Raw genomic sequence first — 21296 nt, forward strand, 5'->3', positions numbered from 1 at the left:
TGGTTCTTCGCACTCAAGCTCGGACATAATCCATAGCTTTATTTTTTCATTGTTGTAGCGTAAGTTTTAGCACCAGTCAAACCTGCATGATTGACAGCGGAAACGAGCCACTGTCCACTACCTCACTGATCCTGACTGATTCTCAACACTCACCTCCAACTGCACTCTTGGCAAACAAGCTGTGACACAAGTAACCTGAGGAAGTCACCAGAATGATGTGTTGACCTAATTCTTCTACTCTTTCTTACTGCCCAGATAAAAAAGCCTTAGCTAGTGTGTGGAGCACTGAGGCTGAGACTAAGCTAAGTCAGAGGCTGGAGGCTCAGACGGAGAGTTTCAGCTCTCTGTCCGTGGGACAAACAGCCCACAGTGTTGAGTTTTCTGAGACAGTCTCTGAGAGTTCCTCCGTGTCTTGGAGGACAGTTGATATTCAGATGGAGAGTGTAAGCTCAGTGGAGATGAACTCTGAGTGCAGCTTTGATACCAAACTCTCATCCAGCCCCAAACTTCTGATGGAAATGACCGACATCTGGGTGAGAAGTGGTGAGATGGCCAAGTTCAACTGCTCGTTCGATGGGCAGCCCTTCACTGGGGTGGTATGGGATCATAATGGCCAGAGTCTGGCAGACACAGAGCGGGTGAGGAGCTCTCAGAGAGGGGGGTTGTTGTCCCTGGTCATCCACGGTGTTGGTGTGGCAGACCAGGGCTTGTACCGCTGCACCGCCACCAACCAACATGGCCAGAACAGCTCCTCCGCTCAGCTCACTGTTGAAGGTGGTTTATCTTTCTTTTTTTTTTTATCAGTCTGTCTCACCATCTGGTCCATCCCACCTCTCCACTGCTCCTGCTTTGTCCCCTCCTCTCATAATTTGATATTTCCTTTTAGTCTGTAACCTGTTAGAGTGTAATTGAATAACAAGCTTTGTAGTCTAGTTTATCTTCTTCCTGCTGTTGCCAGCTTTGCCTCGCTAATCTCATCATTCATCCTACTAACTCCTATAGTGTTTGGAGTCATAGTCTTATACTCTCTGACCCCTAATTACTCTCCCTAACTTTATTCTCACCCAGCTAAAGAAGCAAATCTCAAAGCAGAAACCCCCATCCCTACCGATTCTGTGCATAAAGTGTCTCAGACAGACAGGGAGACCCCTAGAGATCCCCCTGACCAAGACAAGCAGGAGGCAGTGGAGAAGCTGGGACTGTCACCTCCATCTTCCCAGAGACCTTACAGCTTCATCAGCCACCTGCATTTCCCTGATGTCGTGCCTCATAACGAGCGAGGTCAACACTTCGCCAGCTGCCCTGAATTCCTGGTCAAACTCCCCCCTGAGCTGCTGATCCGAACCAGAGACAGTGGTTCCTTGTATTGCATTATGAAGGGGGTTCCCACTCCGTTTGTCATTTGGCTTTACAACCGGTTGAATGTTGAAGATTCTGTGTCTCACTCTCTAAAACATTATGGCCCCCTGTGCTGTGTAAATGTTAACAATGTGGGATCTGGACAAGGGGGCTCTTACACTTGCAAAAATGTCAATTCAGCCGGGGATTCAGAGTGCAGCACAGTGATGAAAGGTTGGCATCTGCATGCTTTTGGTCCTTCTGCTCACTTGGGCTGTGTTTGGCCCACCACTCATCCACACTGCTTTCCAACTACACAGCCAGCAGAGGCACACTTCTTCACAGGACGGTACCACCTCCTCAACAAGGTTTTAACCACTGTGTTTAGGTCACTGACCTTTGTGTCCTGCTTTACTGACTAAAAAATCTAAAGAAATAAAGAGGGAGGGACACTCATATCACTGAGCATTTTCTCAAAAGCCAGAGGTGCTGCACACTAAAGACCAACAGAAAGCATGCAAGAATGTCAGTCAAAAAAAAAAAAAAAAAAAAGAAAGAAATAAACAAATTGATGATATGGATGCACGACCTGTCACTGATTCTAACAGTCTTGCACCATATGAGACTTTATGTGCAGTTTCTGGAGTGTTTTTAACTTGGTAATGTTTGTGTCTTCACAGTAACTGCAGTAGAGAAGGAACCTATCATTCAGGAGGAACTGAAAGGTAAATATTTCATGTCAGCAGAAATGTCTGTCCATGTTTTTCTTTATGTTTGGTCATGGCATCACTGTAGCCAAGTAGATTCAATTCAGTTCAATTCAATTCAATTCAATTTTATTTGTATAGCGCCAAATCATAATACACATTATCTCAAGGCACTTTACGGGATCAGGTTGAGACTTGACTTTATTATAGAGAAAAACCCAACAGTTCCCACAAAGAGTAGCACCTGGCAACAGGGAGAAAACAGGAAGAAACCTCCAACAGAACTGGACTGAGGGTGGGGGTGGGGGTGGGGGGGGGGGTCTGCCTCGACCGATTGGTGTTGGGGGGGGGAGTCCAGGAACAGCTCTATACTGTATACTACAGGTAATGGTGTTATCAATAATAATAGGTCTCAGTGGCAATAATAGTAATAATGAGTAGTGGTACATCTGGATCCTGCTGCTCCAGAAACAGAGATACCTTCAGAATGAGGACAGAAGGAAGAGAAAGAGGAGAGGCACAAACTAAAAAAATACAAAGTTAATGACATAAAGTAGTATGATATAAAAGTGAAAGAAGGGGAAAGAGAGGGAGAGAGAGAGAGAGAAGGAGAGAGAGAGAGCTCAATGCATCATGGGAATCCCCCAGCAGTCTAGCTCTATAGCAGCAGCACTAAGGGTTATTCAGGACATACCTGAGCCAGCCCTAATTATAAGCTTTATCAAAAAAACGGATTTAGATGTTTTCATAGACAATGAATTTTCAATAACTTGATTTTGTCTTCAGGCTGGTGAAGTGAAAATATACTGTACATTTTCATTTTGATTTTAAAAAATATCTCAGCTCAAGCTTCACTTTTTCAATTTTTCTTACCAAAATCTTAAAACCTGACAGCATGTTTTTGAAAAAGAACAGTAGTGATATGAAGTAAAAGTAGCCTGTAGTAAATTGGCTGAAGCATCCAACCCAGTATTGTTGTTTCATTGACCTTGCAGTCAAATATTACTTAAATGTATTGGAAGTCATTCTGTTTTCAGTGCAGGTGACTTTATTTTGGTTGCAGTGTGTGTCTCACTTTACTTCAAACTTTCATTATCCCGCTCAGCCTTCTCTAGCTCAACCATCACAGTGGAAGAAGAAACACAGGAGTCGTACTTCACTGGCTTAAAGTTAGCAGACAAAACCAGAACACTTGAACTCAAGCCAGAGTCTAAGCGCTACTCCAGCACTTTGGAGAAGAGAAAAGAAAAACCAGTTTTCCTTAGCAAACTTTCTCCTACAGTTGCAAGTGTTGGGGAAACGGCTATGTTTACTGTCAAAGTATCTGGTTTCCCTAAACCCAATGTTCAGTGGTCCCACAATGGGCAAACCATAACCAGTTCATCCGTTTATACATTCATTCACAAGCAAGATGAGTATAGCTTGGTGGTTAATAAAGTTCAAAGTGAGTTTGAAGGAGAGTACTCCTGTACAGTCAGCAATAGATTTGGCCAGTCGACTTGCACTTCTTATTTGCATGTTGAGCTGAATGAGCCAGAAACAAAAGAAAGAGCTGATGGGACAACATTTGTACCAACTAGGAAACCCCCAGAATTCACTAAAACAATAGAGTCTGTTCAGTTGTCCGAGGGAGGTCAAGCTTTCTTTAGGTACACTGTGACTGGAGATCCTCTCCCTGAGGTTCAGTGGCTCAGAGGCAGCTTCCACATTCAGCCTAGTGGGTTCTGTATCATTGTGAACAACCCAGATGGATCAGGTTTTCTTAACATTAAGAGTGTCAAACAAGAACACAGTGGCATCTACACCTGTAAGGCCTCCAACCAATATGGGGAAGCATCTTGTACTGCTGAGCTGCTGGTGGCCATGGAGAAAGTTCAGGAAGAGCACACATTGGTTAAGAAAACTAAAGGTTTGACGATATCTATGACTAAACAGTCAACAAAATCTAGCTTACACCAGGGAAGAACCCGGTCTGATCAGATGATTTATACTATTGGCACCGAAGACCGGCAAATTATTCCCAGTGAGGAGGTGGGAACCCTAAGAGAGCTCGATATCTCTGCTGCCACCCTTCATCGTGAGCAGCTTACCCACCAGGCAGCAGTACTGCAGTCTCATGAAATACAGGAGAGGGTTTCTTTGGCTCCCACCCATCCATGTCAGGCCTCAGCTGTTCCTATGAAACAGCTTCACATGGCGACTTTCTTATCATCAGTACAGGAGAGACATAAGATTACTGAGCAGCACTCTGAACGCATTCTCAGTCCTGAGGTAGTAGAACTTGAGTTAGCTAAAGAACAGCCATCCAAGCTCATGACGGCCACATCTGAAGAGGTCCTGCCACTCATCACAGTGAGAGCTGAGGCTTTGACGGACCAGGCTCCAGAGCACATGAAGACCTTGACTGAACCCAGGCAGCTTGTTAGCAGTCACCAAATAGAGTCCACTCTACCCATCCTTGATATAACTTCAAGCATCCTGCACAGACCAGAGGAAGAGAGAAGCTTCAGAATCACAGAGGGGGTTAAGCTTCTATACTCAGCTCAGTCTACAGGGCAACTTCCCATCACAGAAAGGCACTCTGAGTGTTTGCCAGCTTTAGATGCAGCTATCAAACCCCTCACTGAGATAGAGCAGTCTAAACCAGTGGTAGCACCAGTCAGCGAAACTAGAGTGACATTATCAAAAGAACAGAGATTTGAAATACACAGACCAGAGCAGGAGAGCATCACTCCATGCAAAGACATAGAATTTAGGTCAGCTATTGTTGCTGATGAAAAATATGAACTCCAGGCTGAACAGGCAAAACATGTGCCAGGTTTAGTGTCTTCTGTGAGTCTGCAGCCTCAGCAAGAGGGAGAAAGACTCCTGAACCTTCAGGTTATCAGTGATCAGGATGTTTTACAGTCTGAGGGCCTGTTCAGTTGTGAAAAACCCTGTACAGAGCAGGCAGAGGCAAGGAAGAGTCCAACTGTATTGCATTCAGTGACTCAAGAAGAGCAGAGAACTGTGGTTTGTGAGGCAACCTCAGAGTTTGCAACAAAGATTGACACCACATCAGTTCAGCCAAAGAAAGAGGTACCACCAACAAAATACCTTCAGTCAATTCATTCCTTACCAGTTCTACCAAAGGAAGGCTTACTTACCTTCACTAAACCCAATGAGCAGGTGGCGATACAGAAACAGGAGAAGGCTAGAAGACATGCAGCTACCTCAGAAGAAAGAAGAGGGATTACAGCAGATTATCACAAAGATCTTGATTTGACGGTGATTGGGGTTCAGTCGCAGCTTCGAACAGAGCCCAGACCTGCAAAGATCCTCATGGTCTCCTCCCAGCCCATGCAGCTGCCAAAGGAGACCCCCTTTATTGCTGATGTGAAGCAGCAGCGAGCACTGGTCCAAAAAGAGGATTACTGGAATATCACACACTCTTTGAATGTGACAGATACTCAGACTCTAGAGGAAGGTCACACCATTAGTCTTGAAACTGATGAGAAATTCAGGCCTGAGATGAAAACTGAGCCCAAGATCCCCAAAAAGCCTGTGTTCATAGAGGAGAAGGCAGTTGCCACAGAAAGCTGTACTATCTTAGAAGCTGCTGAGCAGGACTTTGCAGTCCAGATCCAAGAAGGCCAGTCAATCCGACAGTCAGTGTTGCTAGAAGAAAAGCAGGTAATCATTGGAGAACATTCAAGTGAGATACATAAATCTAAAGAATCATCTGTCAGTGTTACCATGCAGCCCAAAGGAGTTTTGTTTGTCCATGAGTCTCAGGACACTGAAACTCTACCTAAGGAACTCAACTTTGTCATCCAGATTCCCAAACCATCAACTCTGAATATACGGTGCCAGCTCAGAGATGCTCTTCGGTCTGCTGTGGCCAGTGACCAGCCTGTCTTACTAGCCGATGTTGTAGGAGGGTTAGAGGCTGTGGAGGTACAGGAGGTGAAGAATCAGAGAGAGCCCAAACAGGTCACAAATACGTATCTGATCACAGCACCAGGTGCTCCCATAGAGATCACACTGTCCTTTGAGGGTGAATACCCTCAGATTGCTGACCTCAGGTCTGAACTCCAGGTAGCCCTGCATGCTATGGTTTTCCAGGAGCAACAAAGTCTTACATTAGAGCAACCAGGCACCATGCAGATTGAAAAGCCTCAGAAAGCACTGGTCAGGTTGGCACCCTCTAAAGAGGTGTTGTCATCTGTGGTGGACACTGTGATCATGGCAGAGAGTGCAGTTGGGTTTCCTCCTGCCATGTCTCAGGCTGCAGCCATCAAAACTGAGGCCAGGGCATCCTTCTTAAGTGCAAAAGTTCAGAGTCAATCTGAGATCCATAAGTCTGGGCAGGTGAGCAGGAAGACAGTTAGGGTAGAAGGGGATGCCTCCACTGCTGAGGCAACCGCCACTGTCCCTATGGGCCAGGTTCCTGTTGAAGAATGCGTGGAGCTTTTTGTCCATAGAGAAACAAGAGAGGAGTATCTTTCAGAGGCAATCATGATCAGTGAGTCCTCAGACAGTCTGGTAGATTATCCTGTTGTTGTTGACTCTCTGGAAGAAGTTTGCGCTGAGGAAAACAGCAAAGCCATTTTTACTGCCACCATAAAGTATGTCACCAAAGTAAACTGGTTTTTCAATGGGCAACTGGTGAAATGTGGCAAAGAGTTCAAGTGTTCTAAAGACCATGACACATACACTCTAGTTATCAACAAAGTTGTCAAGGAGAAGCATCAAGGGGAGTATGTCTGTGAGGCTGAGAATGAAGTCGGCAAGACTACAACATCTTCAAGACTCACTGTGGTCTCAAGAGGTTTGATGATGGAAGATTCTTTGATATCATCATCAACTAACTTCACACATTGGTGAAATTTACATTCTGTTGTCTGCAAACCTCAATCATAACTCAAACTGCATATGAACCTGCATAATGCACATAAGGTTCCTTTGAGTGTTTTGCAAGTAAAACAAAATGTGCAGGTTTGAGGTTTATACCAGACAACAGTAAAATCCTCACAGCTCATCCATTACTCCACAAACACATTACCCCATATCCACTCCTTTTTTCTTCCAAGGAATCACCTTTGACTCATTTCTTTCAACATCCATCATTCCTCATTGCTGGTCCATTCTTCTTTGCATGCTTTCTCTCCTTTTCTTATCACAGAACTCCTGTTCATCACGTATTCAACCTAATCCTAATACCATCTTCCTCCTCCACAGTCACAACAGGATAACTTTGTGTTTGTCACTTTCCATCCCAGGTTCACTACATTACCACCTCCACTGCAAACATTCCTTTTTGCTTTCATTTCAACTTCTTCTGGTTATTTACGTTATCCACTTATCTTTCTTTCCCTCCTAAAAAACACAGTTAAACCTGTGTTTAGGCACAGGATTGTCCCTATGGAGATCAACACTGGCAACACAGCCAAGTTTGAATGTGAAACCGAAGACGCTCCAAATGTGAGCTTCAAGTGGTTCAAAGATGGACACCCCATCAAAGAGGGTGATAAGTACAGGATTATCAGTCGTTTCAGCACTTCCTCTCTGGAGCTACTGGCCCCTACCAAGGAGGACAGTGGTGAATACACCTGCAAGGCATCCAATCAGCACGGCAGTGATGAATGCTCCGCCTCTCTCAGTGTGACAGGTAAAAAGGATGCATGTTTCCTTCTTCTTTGCTGGTTCAGATTGGAGCCACTATTAGTGTTATTTTTTTTCCTACAAGGTATTAGTGTTGGTTGTACTCTGCTGGTCTTCTGGTGCTGGAGACTTTCTGTTTGCTTAAGTGTTTTTTCTAGTATTCTTGCTCTTCTGTTTTTTTTTTCTTTTGTCAGGTTTTGGTTAATGCAAATACACGGGGTATAACATATTACCACTAATGTGTTTCTCTTTTTCTTAATTCTTATAGAGCAATACCCACCTGCCTTTGTAACTAAACCCGACCCTCAGACTGTGTATGTTGGTAAGAGGGCAATGATACAGTGTGTAATAACAGGATCTGCTCCTCTGAATGTTGTCTGGCTCAAAGACAATCAGGCCTTACCCCAAGTGCCTACACACTACCAAACCTCTTGCGAGAAGAATAAACACACTCTTGAGATAACCAGACTTGAGGCAGCTGACAGGGGGCTCTATATTTGCAAAGCATCTAATAATGTTGGGACAGTTGAGTGCAGCATGGAGCTGCATGTCATTGACAAGCCCAACTTTGTAAAGCCCCTGGGTCCTGTTGCTGCTGTGGTTGGAGCTCCTCTGCACCTAGAGTGTCAGGTGGATGAGGATACTGGAGTAAATGTAACTTGGACCAGAGATGGTAGAAAAGTCCACCAGTCTCCTGAATGTAAACTGTCTTTTGAGGATAAGACAGTTACCCTTGATATCCTAAAGACCACACTAAAAGATTGTGGAAGTTTTGTGTGTACAGTGGCAAATGAAGCTGGGAGTGCAACTTGCTCAACTTTGGTGAAGGTACAAGGTAAGAGCTTTCTACTTAATTTTCATGGATACTGCAGCATTTGAAGCTGTTGCTAATCTGCAGTACTGAAAATTAACATAATGCTATTCTGAGGTGTCTGATGTATATTGTATGAATGCAGCTCCAGCTGTTCTTTTTTCAAATCTTAAACCTCTTCTCTTTCAATACTGGGTTGTTATTTTTTAAATGATTTGGCTCTTTCACCCACACACCTCTCCAGAGCCACCAGTCTTTGTAAAGAGGCTGGAAGCCACCACAGTCTGGAAGCAATGCAGCACCTCACGGCTGCAGTGCACAGTTAAAGGAGCCCCTGAACTTCACACCACCTGGTTCTTTAATAACAGTGAGCTGTCTGCTGGTGGCAGATACGGCATCAGTCTGAAGGATGGTGTGGCTACTCTTGAGATACAGGAAGTCATGTTGAGTGACAGTGGAAACTATACCTGTGAGGTTCTCAATGAGTCTGGCTGTGAAAGCTGTAGCACTAACGTAACAGTGAAAGGTATGTAGACTTTGGAAATATTTATTATAGAACCAAATTTTAATTTTCAGTCATAATAAGGATTCATCAAACTGAACCATACATTCCCCTTCAGAGCCGCCATCTTTCAAAAAAGAGCCGCTCTCTGTAGAGGCGGTGAGAGGATCCATGGCGGTGTTGGAGTGTGAACTTTCAGGCTCTGCACCGTTTGAGGTGGCTTGGAAAAAGAATAAGAAACGCTTGCACACAGATAAGAAGTATAGGATATTGTCACAGGGAGCCCTGACCTCTCTTGAGATCCACTCATTTGAGAGTGCTGACATTGGTGAATATGAATGTGTTGTATCAAATGAGGTTGGGTCAGTAACCTCAAAGTCTGTGGCTAAACAGAAAGGTTAGTGATGTACAATAAATTATACAACAGGGTTATTGTAATTATTGTATATACACTTGACTACTGTGTATATCATTATTTCTAATACTGTTATTTCAGAGCCACCTATGTTCTCAAAGAGAGTTGAGAGTGCTACAGCAGTGTTGGGAAATACAGTGAAGCTACAGGGAACTCTAAAGGGCTCAGCTCCCATCGCTATCAAATGGATGAAAGACTCTGAGCTGCTAAGAGATGATGATCCAAATGTCAAAATGATATTTGAGAACAACATCACAAGCATTTCCTTCTCATCTGTTGAGATAAAGCACAGCGGAAAGTACACTTGCCTTGCTGAAAATGAGGCAGGACAGCAAAAGTGTGAAGCTGTCTTAACAGTTCAAGGTTAGAACACATTCTTATTGATGGGAAATATTTTCAAAGTTCAGATGTCAATGTTTATAAAGTCTAAAACCTATGTTGTATTTTAGAACCTGCTAGGATCTTAGAGAAAGCTGCATCCATCAGTGTGACAACAGGGGATTCAGCCACACTGGAGTGCACCATCTCTGGAAGCCCAGAGCTCAAAGTGAAATGGTTTAAAGATGGGAAGGAGATGATCAGTGGTCGTAAATATAAGATGACAGTGAAGGAGAACATTGCCACATTAAAGGTCCTCACAGCAGAGAAAGGGGACACTGCAGAGTACAAGATGGAGGTGTCCAATAAAGTTGGAAAAGACCAGTGCACATGCTCAGTCACTGTCATAGGTTAGTTTACATCAGTAATAAGAACTGAAAGATTTGGTCTGTGATGACAGAGACATGATTGATGTACTTCCCTACACAGGTCGTGCAGTTCCACCATCCTTCACCAAAGTTCTAAAGAAAGTGGATGGGAGGATTGGTAGTAATGTTACCTTGGAATGCAGAGTTTCTGGATCTCAGCCAATGGTTGTTTCTTGGTACAAAGATGACAAAGAAATTCACAGTAATGACAAATATAAGCTTGATTTCAGTGGGAGTACAGCCTCTGTGCTGATAACTGGCCTGGATCTAAGTGATGGTGGAGTATACACCTGCAGGGCCTCTAATGACGCCGGGGAAAAAGACACCAGTGGTACTTTGTGCATCAAAGGTCAGAGGAGTTGAATGACTTCAGATTAAACAGGGACTTGGCAGACATTACAAATTATCAGAGGTTACTGATAGGCTTTGAACATGAATGCTGTTTGTTTTTCTAAATCACTCCAGAACCCCCGGTCTTCACGGTGAGACCTGAATCCCAGGACGCTTCACCAGGATCAAATGTTGTCATAAAATCAGCCTTTACAGGATCAGCTCCTCTGGTTGTCAAATGGTTCAGAGAGGAGAAAGAGATTTTCACTGGGGGTAAATGTTTCATAAAGAAACATGCCTCTTCAAGCTCCTTGGAGCTTCACTCTGTGAAACCTAGTGACTCTGCGAAATACACATGCCAGGTGTCCAATGATGCTGGGAGGGTGGACTGCACTGCATTACTCTTTGTAAAAGGTGCTGTTTCATACTTTCTTTTTAAAAAGTGATTAGTTGACTGATTTTTTTTTTACTTAACCTCTTGTTTTTATTGTAATTGTCACTGTTAATTTACAGAAGCCCCAACATTTTCAGTGAAGCTTGAGCCTTCACAGCTGCTGAGAACTGGACAGCCCTTAAAGTTGTCCTGCAAAGTGCAGGGCACCCCTGTTATTAGCATCACATGGTTTAAAAATGGTTCAGAAATCATGTCAGACCACAGACACATGATGTCCTTTGGCACCTCCATAGCAACTCTGGAGGTAAAGAACTGCTCCATAGAGGACAGTGGTGATTATGTCTGTGTGGCATCCAGCGAGGCCGGCAGAGACCAGTGCAGCAGCTCAGTAACAGTGAAAGGTTGGTTCAGTCTTCAGTAGTCTTCTTCTCTTAATACAGTTGGTACAAAACCTGGTCCACATTGTTCTTTAACATGTTAATTGCTGCCTACATTGACTGGGACATGGTGCAGCGATTAGATTCTTATATATCCCTGCAAAGACTTTGAGTTAGATTACTCATAGAGAGATTCAGCTACACAGTTGGTCATGTTTGTAGACAGGAAGCCTGTTATTTTTCACTCATGACTACTTCTAGTTCCTTGACCAAAAAGTTTAAGTTCACTGGTCACTCTAAATTGCCCGTAGATTTAAATGGTTGTCTGTCTCTGTATCAATCATGTGATTGGCTGGTGACCTGTCCAAGGTGTAGCCCACCTCTTGCCAGTTTTCAGTTGGGATTGGCTTCAGCCCTCCTCAACCCTCTAAAGAATAAGTGGGTATAGCCAATGGATGGATGGATAAGCTCCAACATAAACCCTTATACATATATATTACACCCTGCAGGTGTGGGAGAATATATGTTAGCCTACACAGAAAAGATTTTCATAACAAAACCAAACATCACAGAGGATCACAGATCAGCTGATTTGCATATCTCAAATCATGCAAAGTAATTGGTTTATTCAACTATGTCAGGACAGGAGTATCAAACTGAGAAGAAAAAATATAAATATTACACAACTTGTATGTACAATTATGAAAGAACTAGTAATGCAAGTGACACTGAATGGCCCCTTTTGCATAAGGTTGAACCTGAAAATAAGTGACAGTGATATATATTGTTTATCTACTCCAATTCACAAGGATCAGCCTCTGTTAATTAGTTTGGTAGTTTATTTTAAATTGTCAATGGTGTTTCAGTGATGAGAGAACAGTCTCAGCCTCAGAGTTAACTGTGAGAAAATTCAGTCTGAACTTATTGAGTAACTTTTTGGTTTCAGTCGTTTGCTGAAGTTCGCCTCCCTGCATGGACAAGACTGGCCTCGTGAGACTAGAACATACTCTCCAACCTCCTACTGCCATTAAATATAACATTCATTATCTCTTTTTTTATAGCGCCTCCAATGTTTGTGAGGCCTTTTGAATCAGCTGAGCTTGTGAAAGGATATGATATTATCTTGGAAGGAACCATTTCAGGTTCTGCTCCATTTGAAATAAGTTGTTTCCTCAATGATAAGCTGATGAGAAACAACACAAGGCATCAAATCAATGTGAAAAATGACACAGTCACTCTTCAGATTTCAAACTGTGTAACCGGAGATGCTGGGACATATCAGTGCACTGTTGCAAATGATGTTGGGGAGACATCTTGTTCCTGCCAGATTTCATTGAAAGGTTAGTCACAGGACAGTGTCAGATACTGTCATCTAAGGTTATCTCACTGCATGCTGCTCAAAGTCTTTATGAATGATGTTGATATGCAAATTTTCAGCAATTATATTTTGAGCAGAAATTTACTATATTAATGTGTATCAGTAAAAATATAAACAGGCTCCAGGCAACATGACATTCTTCATGACTAAAAGTTGTGTATTGTTGTAATTTACAGGCCGCTGCACATTGTTTTCCTATTTATGTAGCCAGTAGAAGGTTAAATCAGGGATCGTTATGTTTATGTAAATCCTTCTGCAGCCTGAAGTCTGATCTGTGGTCTTCTCTCACTAGAACCACCATCATTTGTTCAGAGACTAGAGGATATGTCCTGCATGGTGGGCTCTGAAATCTCTCTGAAGTGCATGTTGTCTGGATCACTTCCTATGACTTTCTCCTGGATCAAGGATGATCATGAGCTCACAGAAGACGAGCATGTTAAGATGTCCCATGAACCCAAAAGTGCCATTTTGAATTTGAAAAATGCTCAGTTATCTCATGCCGGGAAATATGTGTGTCAGGCACAGAACAAAGCCGGGACTCAGAGATGTGCCGCCGTGCTCATAGTGACAGGTTTGTGGGATGTTTCTGGCTCTTACATGTCTGTCGCTTTTATGTCAAGCTTGATGCTTTATCTGTCACAGAAACAGCTGACTCAGCTTTTGATCATTTTGTTATCCCAGAGCCAGCAAGTATTTCAGAACATGCAAAGTCCATCAGTGTAACCCAGGGTGACCCAGCCAGGCTTGAATGCAGATTCTCAGGTACCAAACCACTCAAGTCCAGATGGATGAAGGCAGGGAAGGAGCTGACCTCAGGCCAGATATACAAAATACAGAGTACAGACACCAGCTCTGTGCTCAAGATTATCAAAACAGAGGAAGGTGATAGCGGTGAATACACCTGTGAGGTTTCAAATGTTGCTGGGTACAGTTCTTGTGAAGCATCAGTTACTGTCTTAGGTCAGTTTATCCCAAAGTTTTTTTTGTTTTTTATTATGAGATCTTCTTATGCATCACATTAAAACAACCAACTTAACACTGTTTTGCACTTTGTATGTAATAGATCAGATTTTTAAACCATCTTTCACAAGAAAACTGAAGGAGACAGAAGGTATCAAAGGATCATTTGCTCATCTGGATTGTCTTGTATCTGGCTCCCTGCCAATAACCATACAGTGGTACAAAGATGAGACAGAGATCCAGACTGATGAGAAACACAAATGTACATTTTTTGATAATGTTGCATTCCTGGAAATCTCTTGTCTTAATAGTCATGACAGTGGCAGCTATACCTGTATGGCTAAAAACAAGGCAGGATCAGTTTGGTGCTCTGAGACTTTGTTTGTTAAAGGTCAGAATTCATTTAGCATCATCAGCACTTTGTTTCAGTTTCACACATAATCACATTGTGTATGTTGTGACTATGTCATAATTGCAGTATTGGGCTTTGTCCACCAACAGAACCACCATGTATTCTTGAGAAGCCTGAATCCATGAATGTTTTGCCTGGGTCACAAGTTAAGTTTAATGTTCGTGTTTCTGGCACACCACCATTGACCATCAAATGGTTTGCAAACAAGAGAGAGATTTTATCCAGTGCTGACTGTTCTGTGACCAAAGACAACACCTCAAGCTCAATGGAGCTCTTCTTTGCCAAAACCTCTGATTCTGGAGACTATGTGTGTGAAATACAGAATGATGTCGGCTCCATTTCATGCAAGGCAACACTCTATGTCAAAGGTTAATGTTGGTCTCTCACCTTTATCAGATTTCTTTACTTAGTAGTGATCACTATTCTCAAGTTACTGTATTCTGTATCAACGTGTTTTTCAGAACCCCCCTCTTTCATTGAAAAACCTGAGGGTGTGTCAGTAGTAAGAGCAGGAGTCAGGAAGGTGTTTGAGTGCAAGGTTGCTGGTACTCCTGAGATCTCTGTGCACTGGTTCAGAGACGGAGCTGAGATTAACCAAAGTGTCAAACACAAGATGTTGTTTGTCAGCTCTGTAGCCACTTTAGAGATTTGTCAAGTTAGTGAACCTGACTGCAGGAAATATTTCTGCGAGGCTTGCAACGAAGCAGGTACAGAGAGTTGCCCTGTTGAGCTAGAAGTGAAAGGTTGGTTTTCCTTTCAATGTTTACAACTTGTCAGTATTTAACTTAATGTCAAGATCAAGTTAAATATTACATCACTAACAGAAATCAAAGATTGTTTTGTTTTGTTTGATTTGCTTTGTTATTTCAGAGCCCCCTCTGTTTGTGGAAGAGCTGACATCTCTTGAAGTTGTTAAAGGTTCCACAGTAGCATTTGCCTGCACAGTGGCAGGAAGTACTCCGTTTAAAGTCACATGGTTCAAGGATAAAAAGACAATCAAATCCAACCATAAATATATCATTGTTGATGATGAAAAGGTGGGCTTGAAAATCCAGGACTGTAGAGAGCAAGATGTTGGTACTTATCAGTGCATGGTAGCCAATGAGGTTGGAAGTTGCATTGGTTTTGCAGCTTTGTCTCTGAAAGGTTGGCTCTACTGATGATTGAACACCGCACTGATATACATCAAGCACATAGTACTGTACATTTTCTGGTATTACATTACATTATTTTTGTTTGTATTAGAGCCTCCAACATTTGTAAAGAAGATAGAGAATGTCTCCACCATTCTGGGTGACGCTGCAGTCTTTTGCTGTGTGGTGGAAGGGTCTCTGCCCCTTTCTGTACAATGGCAAAAAGACGAGAACTGGATCCCTGAGGATCCAAATACTGAGAGAACATTTGAGAACTCAGCGGCCACTCTCAGGATTCCTGCCTGTGAGGCAACTCACAGCGGGAAATATACCTGCCAGATGGTAAATGAAGCTGGGCAGGACAAATGCTTTGCCACTCTTGTAGTGCAAGGTACCTCAGCTTCATGTATGATTATTATACCTAACATTATAGCTAGCTCTAACAGCTTTAACAAAGACACTAATCTCTTTGCCTTGTTGTGTTGTAGAACCACCTATGATCCAAGAGAAGCCAGAGGTAGTCACTGTGACTTGTGGAGATCCAGTTAGTCTTGAGTGCAGGGTAGCTGGAACTCCTCAGATCAGTGTAAGATGGAGCAAAGATGGCAAAGAGTTCCACTCAAGCAGAAAACATAATCTCTGCTATGAGAAAAACCTCAGCAGTCTTAACATACAGTCCTCTCAGCTGGAAGACGGTGGAGAGTACCTGTTTGAAGCTACAAACTCTGTTGGGACTTGCAGCAGTAAAGTCATGCTGGTTGTTTTAGGTTTGTAAAATACTCTTCAACAGAAATTATAACCTGTAGAACTGCTTTGTCTCCTCAACTCCAATTATGTTTTAATATTGTTTTAAACAGATGAGGTCAGTCCTCCAATGTTCATTAGGAAATTAACAAATATTCAAGCAGTTATGGGCTCAGTGGTTACAATGGAGTGCAAAGTGGCCGGATCTCTTCCATTATCAGTTGAATGGAGCAAAGGCAAACAAAAGATCACCAAGAGCTCCAAATATAAACTTCTGCACATTGAAAATACAATTTCACTGGAGTTAAAGCTGACTGAGAGCACTGATACAGGAGAGTACTTCTGTAAAGTTACCAACAAAGCAGGAAGCTGTGTGTGCAGTGGAGTTCTTACAGCTAAAGGTTAGCATTCAGAGGTCAACGTTATATTTTCAGCTCAAAGGTTGTTAGCCATGTGTTGTGATAAGCTTCTGTATGGGTTTCAGTGCCACCGACCTTTATAGCTGGGCATGAGTCTCAGGCTGTCACTGCAAAGTCTACTGTACTCTTCAGAAGTGTCTTTGAAGGAACACCTCCATTTACGATCAAATGGTTCAAGGATGATATCGAACTCATCACAGGGCCATCATGTACAATTAGGCTGGAGACATATTCTTCCTCCTTGGAGCTCTACTCAGTTGGGAGTCTGCAATGTGGGATTTATTCTTGCCATGTTAGCAACGACGCAGGAGCAGTGCAAAGTGCAGCAGAGTTGATGGTGAAAGGTTGGACTATTCTTTTTTTTTTTGTCCATCGCCATGCAGTTAATTCCATCTTTTTTCTCCATTTTCACAGCTTCTCTTTCTTCATTGTCATTTTCTCTGACTGCCCACCTGACCGTTTTTTTTTCTTTCCAGAAGTATCTATGTTGTTCTCAGAATCACCTGTTCACACCCTCTATACGTCACATTGATGCTCAAGTGTCGCTTTAGGCTCACGATGGTAACTTGATCGTTTTTTAACTTTGCAGAACCTCCTCAGTTTGTCCTGAAACTGCCTCCCACTACCTTTGTGAAGCAGTGTGAGGGACAACGTTTCAAATGCAAGGCCAAAAGCTCACACTCCCTGAATATGTGTTGGTACAAAAATGACCAAAAGATAACCGACGGAGGCAACTATAAAATAATGTCTATTGACTCGACTGAGTACCTCCAGCTGCACAGTGCAAGGTTTGAGGATAATGGGGTCTACACCTGTGAGGCTCATAACGATGCTGGCAGTGCAAGCTGCAGCACCATTCTCACAGTTCAAGGTCAGCTATTGAGTAGAAATACTGGCTGTATGTTGTTTTATAGATTCTGTCCCCTCTGGTTTGTGGATTTTGTCCTCTCTGTGGCATGGAAAAAACACAATGAAAATTCGCTGTGATGCAGATTTTGACATTACATCTTGAGTTTGACCTTCTTTGAGTGTTTTTGAACCCTGTCTGAAACCTTCAGCATGGAATCCACTGGCACCGCCTTTTGTCTCATTGGCAAATCTGATTCCTGTCCTCCAATGTGTCAGAAAGCATGAGTCTGAGTGGTACCTCTTTTTAAAACATGTTTTAGCTTATTTTTGCTGTAAAGGTATACAGTCTATCCTTGATTTCCCTTCCATGTTCATTTCTCTGGCCTCAACAAGATATGAACTACCCGCTTGTCATGGCATGAACATAAGCGAATGCTTCCATTCACTCTCTCATGATCTTTGTTCTTTTTTTCATTGTCTGGATGGATTCCTTTAGCATGGACTGAACTTCAGCATGACCCTCTGGATTTATATCCAGTTGATCAGTCCTGCAGAACTGCCTACAGTCAACACTTGACTTTTAGTTACTTCTGTTAATATATCTCAATGTATTTTACAGAGGCCCCATCCTTTATTAAAACTCCAAGCCCAGTGGAGAGCATTAAAGGGAAAGATGCCAGCCTGCACTGTGAGATGTATGGCACTCCACCTTTCCAGGTTAACTGGTACAAAGACAAAGGGCCACTAAAGGAGAGTAAGAAGTATAAGATGGTCAGTGAGGGCAGCTCTGCGACGCTTCGCATTATGAAACTAGAGCAAGATGATGCTGGTGTTTATGAGTGCAGGGTGTCAAACAATGTAGGAAATGAATCCTGTCGCACTACCATTACCTTTAAAGGTTAGTACAGAATCAGTGGCCATTTCATCAAATCTTAGTCCAAGTGTGATCACATCCGTCACTATGATCTTTCCATCACTATTCAGAACAACCAGCTTTTGTCAAGAAACTAGTGGACCAGTCTGTGAGAGTTGGTGAGCAGCTGACACTAACAGCTACAGTAAAAGGTTCTGAACCCTTGACTGCATCCTGGATTCAGGACAAAGATCACATCCTCAGAGATGGTGACAACAGGAAGATCACTTTTGAGAATAATGTGGTTACCCTTGTAGTGCCCACAGCTGACTCAGCCACAGCTGGTACATACACCTGCCATCTGAGGAATTACTGTGGAGTTGTGGAGTCTGTCTCTCAAGTGAATGTTCTAGGTTTGTAGAATGTTAGACATTATTTAATTACCACCAGCAACAGCATAAGAACGCGTGTGGCATAATATGTTCTTTGCTAATTTCTAGAACCTGCTGCTATTATGGATAGCCCAGAGTCCTTGAATGTGAAGTCAGGAGAAAATGCAGCTCTTGAGGTCACAGTGTCTGGCTCACCAGAACTGAAAATTAAGTGGTTCAAGGATAACAAAGACCTCTCTGCTGGTGCCAAGTATCAGATGTCCTTCACAAAGAAGGTTGCCACCCTGAAGATTCAATCTGCTGACAAAGCAGATGCTGGAGAATACAAATTAGAGGTTACAAATGATGTTGGTACAGCCTCTTGCAAAACTAAGCTATCTGTCTCAGGTTGGTGCCCATTGTGTACATGCAATTTCATGAACTTGTGAAATTTTGACCCTTTTAATTACTAGTCAGCTCAGAAATGCTCGATAATGTGCTGTTTTTCTTACAATAGATAAATTGATTCCACCAAGTTTCATAAGGAAGCTGAGAGACACCCACCTTGTTCTGGGTAAGCCTGGTGAGATGGAGTGTAAGGTTACTGGCTCTTCTCCTTTAACAACCTCGTGGTTCCACAATGGCCAGGAGATCAAAACTGGGCCAAACTATGACATTAGCTGCACTGACAATAACTGCAAACTAAGAGTTCCAACTATCAGGATGTCAGATACTGGCAAATACACATGTAAAGCTGTAAACACTGCAGGAACCAGTGAGACAAGTGCTTCAGTGACTGTAACAGGTCAGTAGATGCAAATAAAGCCAAAAACAAATATTTCAGGGATATTTTTTTTAGAATGGGATTAGGCTTAAATGTAATGATTTCCATCCATCTTTTTTATCTAAACCTAGAACCTCCATCTTTTGTGGAAACACCTGAGGCGAAGGAAGCTTTGCCTGGTCAAAATGTGTCTTTCTCAGCTAAAGTGAAAGGCAGTGCCCCCCTGAAAATGAAATGGTTCAGGGGAGCCAAGGAAATGCAGCACGGAAGAGGCTGTGAGATTGCCCTGAAGGACGATGTTGCCATTTTAGTGCTCAACAGAGTTGAAAAGTCCCATGCTGGAGAGTACAACTGCCAGATCATTAACAGTGCAGGGAAGGAAAGCTGCTCAGTTAACCTGTTTGTAAAAGGTTTGTTGACAGGATAGTTTTTTTTTTAACTGTCTGCACACTTCCAAAAATGAGTTTTATGTAACTGATCATGGAATTACCTCTCTCAGAACCAGTCCATTTTGTGAAGAAGTTGAGGGACATTTCCTCTGAAAAGGGCAAGCCTCTGAGGCTTGAGGTCACGTTCTCTGGAACCTCCAGGGTAAATGTGTCTTGGAAGAAGGATGGTAAACTCATCTGGGCCTCATATCAGTACAATATGATCACCACAGGCACCTCCTGCATCCTGGAGGTTCTTAACTCTGACAGGATGGAGGCAGCTGGTAGATATTCTTGCGAAGTAGACAACGGAGCTGGAAGTGATAGATGTGAAGCACAAGTTTCAATTCTAGGTAAAATTATTACAATGCATGAAATTCATGACCATTCATTTATTCAGTCATTCATTGATCCATTCTTTCATTTGTCCATCCACAACTCAACAGCTGTAGTCATACTAAATTATCATCATCATCTTTTACTTTAGAACAACCATACTTTGTTGAAAAACTGGAGCCAGCGGAGGTCACTATGGGTGAGCCAGTTATCCTGAAATGCTGTATTGCAGGAACTCCTGACATCTCTGTAGCTTGGTTCAAAGCTGATGGAAAGCTGCGCAAGTCCAACACTTGCTTAATGGACTTTGCTAATGGTGTTGCCACTTTACATCTGATCAAAACAACCAAGTTTGAGCATGGAGAATATATCTGCAAGGCTGAGAACCAGATTGGTTCAGCATCCACCAGCTGTATTGTGACAGTGAAAGGTGATGTTCATTTTCCATACTTCTTTATGTTGTCCTTCTATGTGAATGAATTCTACTGTGATTGTGAATCAAGTTTTAAGGGCACATTTTGTGCAACTGACTTCTACAATGAACAGTTATCAGTCAAGAACAAGCTGTAGATTAACAAGATCAAGATCGAGTAGATCAAGTTTTCAAGGATCCACTCTCTTTTAAGAAAGTGATTCATGCTATTTTAATTATACAGAAATAGTAAACATTACCCCGGGTACTAATGTAGCTTATACTAAGGTAACTTTCACTTCATAGTCCCTCAGTTACATCATCATCCATGATTGACATAGAAGCATAGAAATGCATGGCAACATAAAAGTGAGCACATTTTAACACCAGTGTTGCTTCTCTCAGAACATGTGCATTTTATCAAGAGGCTGGAGGACGTGACTTTGATAGTCAGTGAGCCACTGAAACTAGTCTGCACATACACCTTAAGCCAGAGGGTCTACGTCACATGGAAAAAAGATAACAAGCTGATTTGGGCCTCTTACCAGTATAATGTTAAAACTACTGGTTCAACCTGCATTCTGGAAGTCCTCAACAGTGACAGGCCTGAGGCAGCTGGAACGTACACTTGCGAAATTTCCAACGGAGTTGGAACAGATCTCTGCCATGCTCGTATCAGCCTAGGTATTTTAATTCATCAACTGTGTCAATAACATACACGGTCTACATTTGCGCAGTAGCCACAGTAGATTTTGGGAGTAAATAATGATCTCACTTACTTCACACCACTACATGCAACTAACCCAACCATTCCTCTTAGAACCGCCTTGTTTCATGCAAAAACTGGATGACACATATTTCAGACTCAATATGTTGGTAGGCAAAGAATGTGCCTGGAAGAAGGATGGCAAACTAATCTGGGTCTCATATAAATACAACATTAAGACCACCAAT

General features: G+C 42.6%; 3 protein-coding genes across 3 annotated transcripts in view; all 3 read left to right on the forward strand.

Annotated features, from left to right (window-relative positions):
- Window positions 1–21296, forward strand: part of LOC139614948 (titin-like) — a 192916-nt gene that overhangs the window by 35619 nt on the left and 136001 nt on the right. Inside the window, exons 39-50 of the mRNA XM_071472645.1 lie at window positions 2019–2063; window positions 7417–7695; window positions 7957–8523; window positions 8744–9025; window positions 9120–9398; window positions 9498–9779; window positions 9866–10144; window positions 10224–10511; window positions 10628–10906; window positions 11006–11287; window positions 12325–12603; window positions 12934–13212. Coding sequence (XP_071328746.1) covers window positions 2019–2063; window positions 7417–7695; window positions 7957–8523; window positions 8744–9025; window positions 9120–9398; window positions 9498–9779; window positions 9866–10144; window positions 10224–10511; window positions 10628–10906; window positions 11006–11287; window positions 12325–12603; window positions 12934–13212 — 3420 coding nt within the window. The remainder of the gene's footprint in view (window positions 1–2018; window positions 2064–7416; window positions 7696–7956; window positions 8524–8743; window positions 9026–9119; window positions 9399–9497; window positions 9780–9865; window positions 10145–10223; window positions 10512–10627; window positions 10907–11005; window positions 11288–12324; window positions 12604–12933; window positions 13213–21296) is intronic.
- Window positions 435–2060, forward strand: LOC139614908 (striated muscle preferentially expressed protein kinase-like). Its single transcript, XM_071472583.1, has 2 exons — window positions 435–774; window positions 1057–2060. The coding sequence occupies exons 1-2, from the start codon at window positions 435–437 to the stop codon at window positions 1758–1760; spliced, it is 1044 nt and encodes a 347-aa protein (XP_071328684.1). The 3' UTR covers window positions 1761–2060.
- On the forward strand, window positions 3221–7404 carry LOC139614950 (titin-like). The gene has a single exon (XM_071472650.1). It carries the CDS (start codon window positions 3351–3353, stop codon window positions 6909–6911), a length of 3561 nt encoding a protein of 1186 aa, XP_071328751.1. The 5' UTR covers window positions 3221–3350; the 3' UTR covers window positions 6912–7404.

The sequence above is a fragment of the Trachinotus anak genome, unplaced genomic scaffold (assembly GCF_046630095.1).
Source record: "Trachinotus anak isolate AG129_WGS33_773 ecotype Australia unplaced genomic scaffold, CSIRO_AGI_Tana_v1 ptg000039l, whole genome shotgun sequence".
NCBI classification, from domain to species: domain Eukaryota; kingdom Metazoa; phylum Chordata; class Actinopteri; order Carangiformes; family Carangidae; genus Trachinotus; species Trachinotus anak.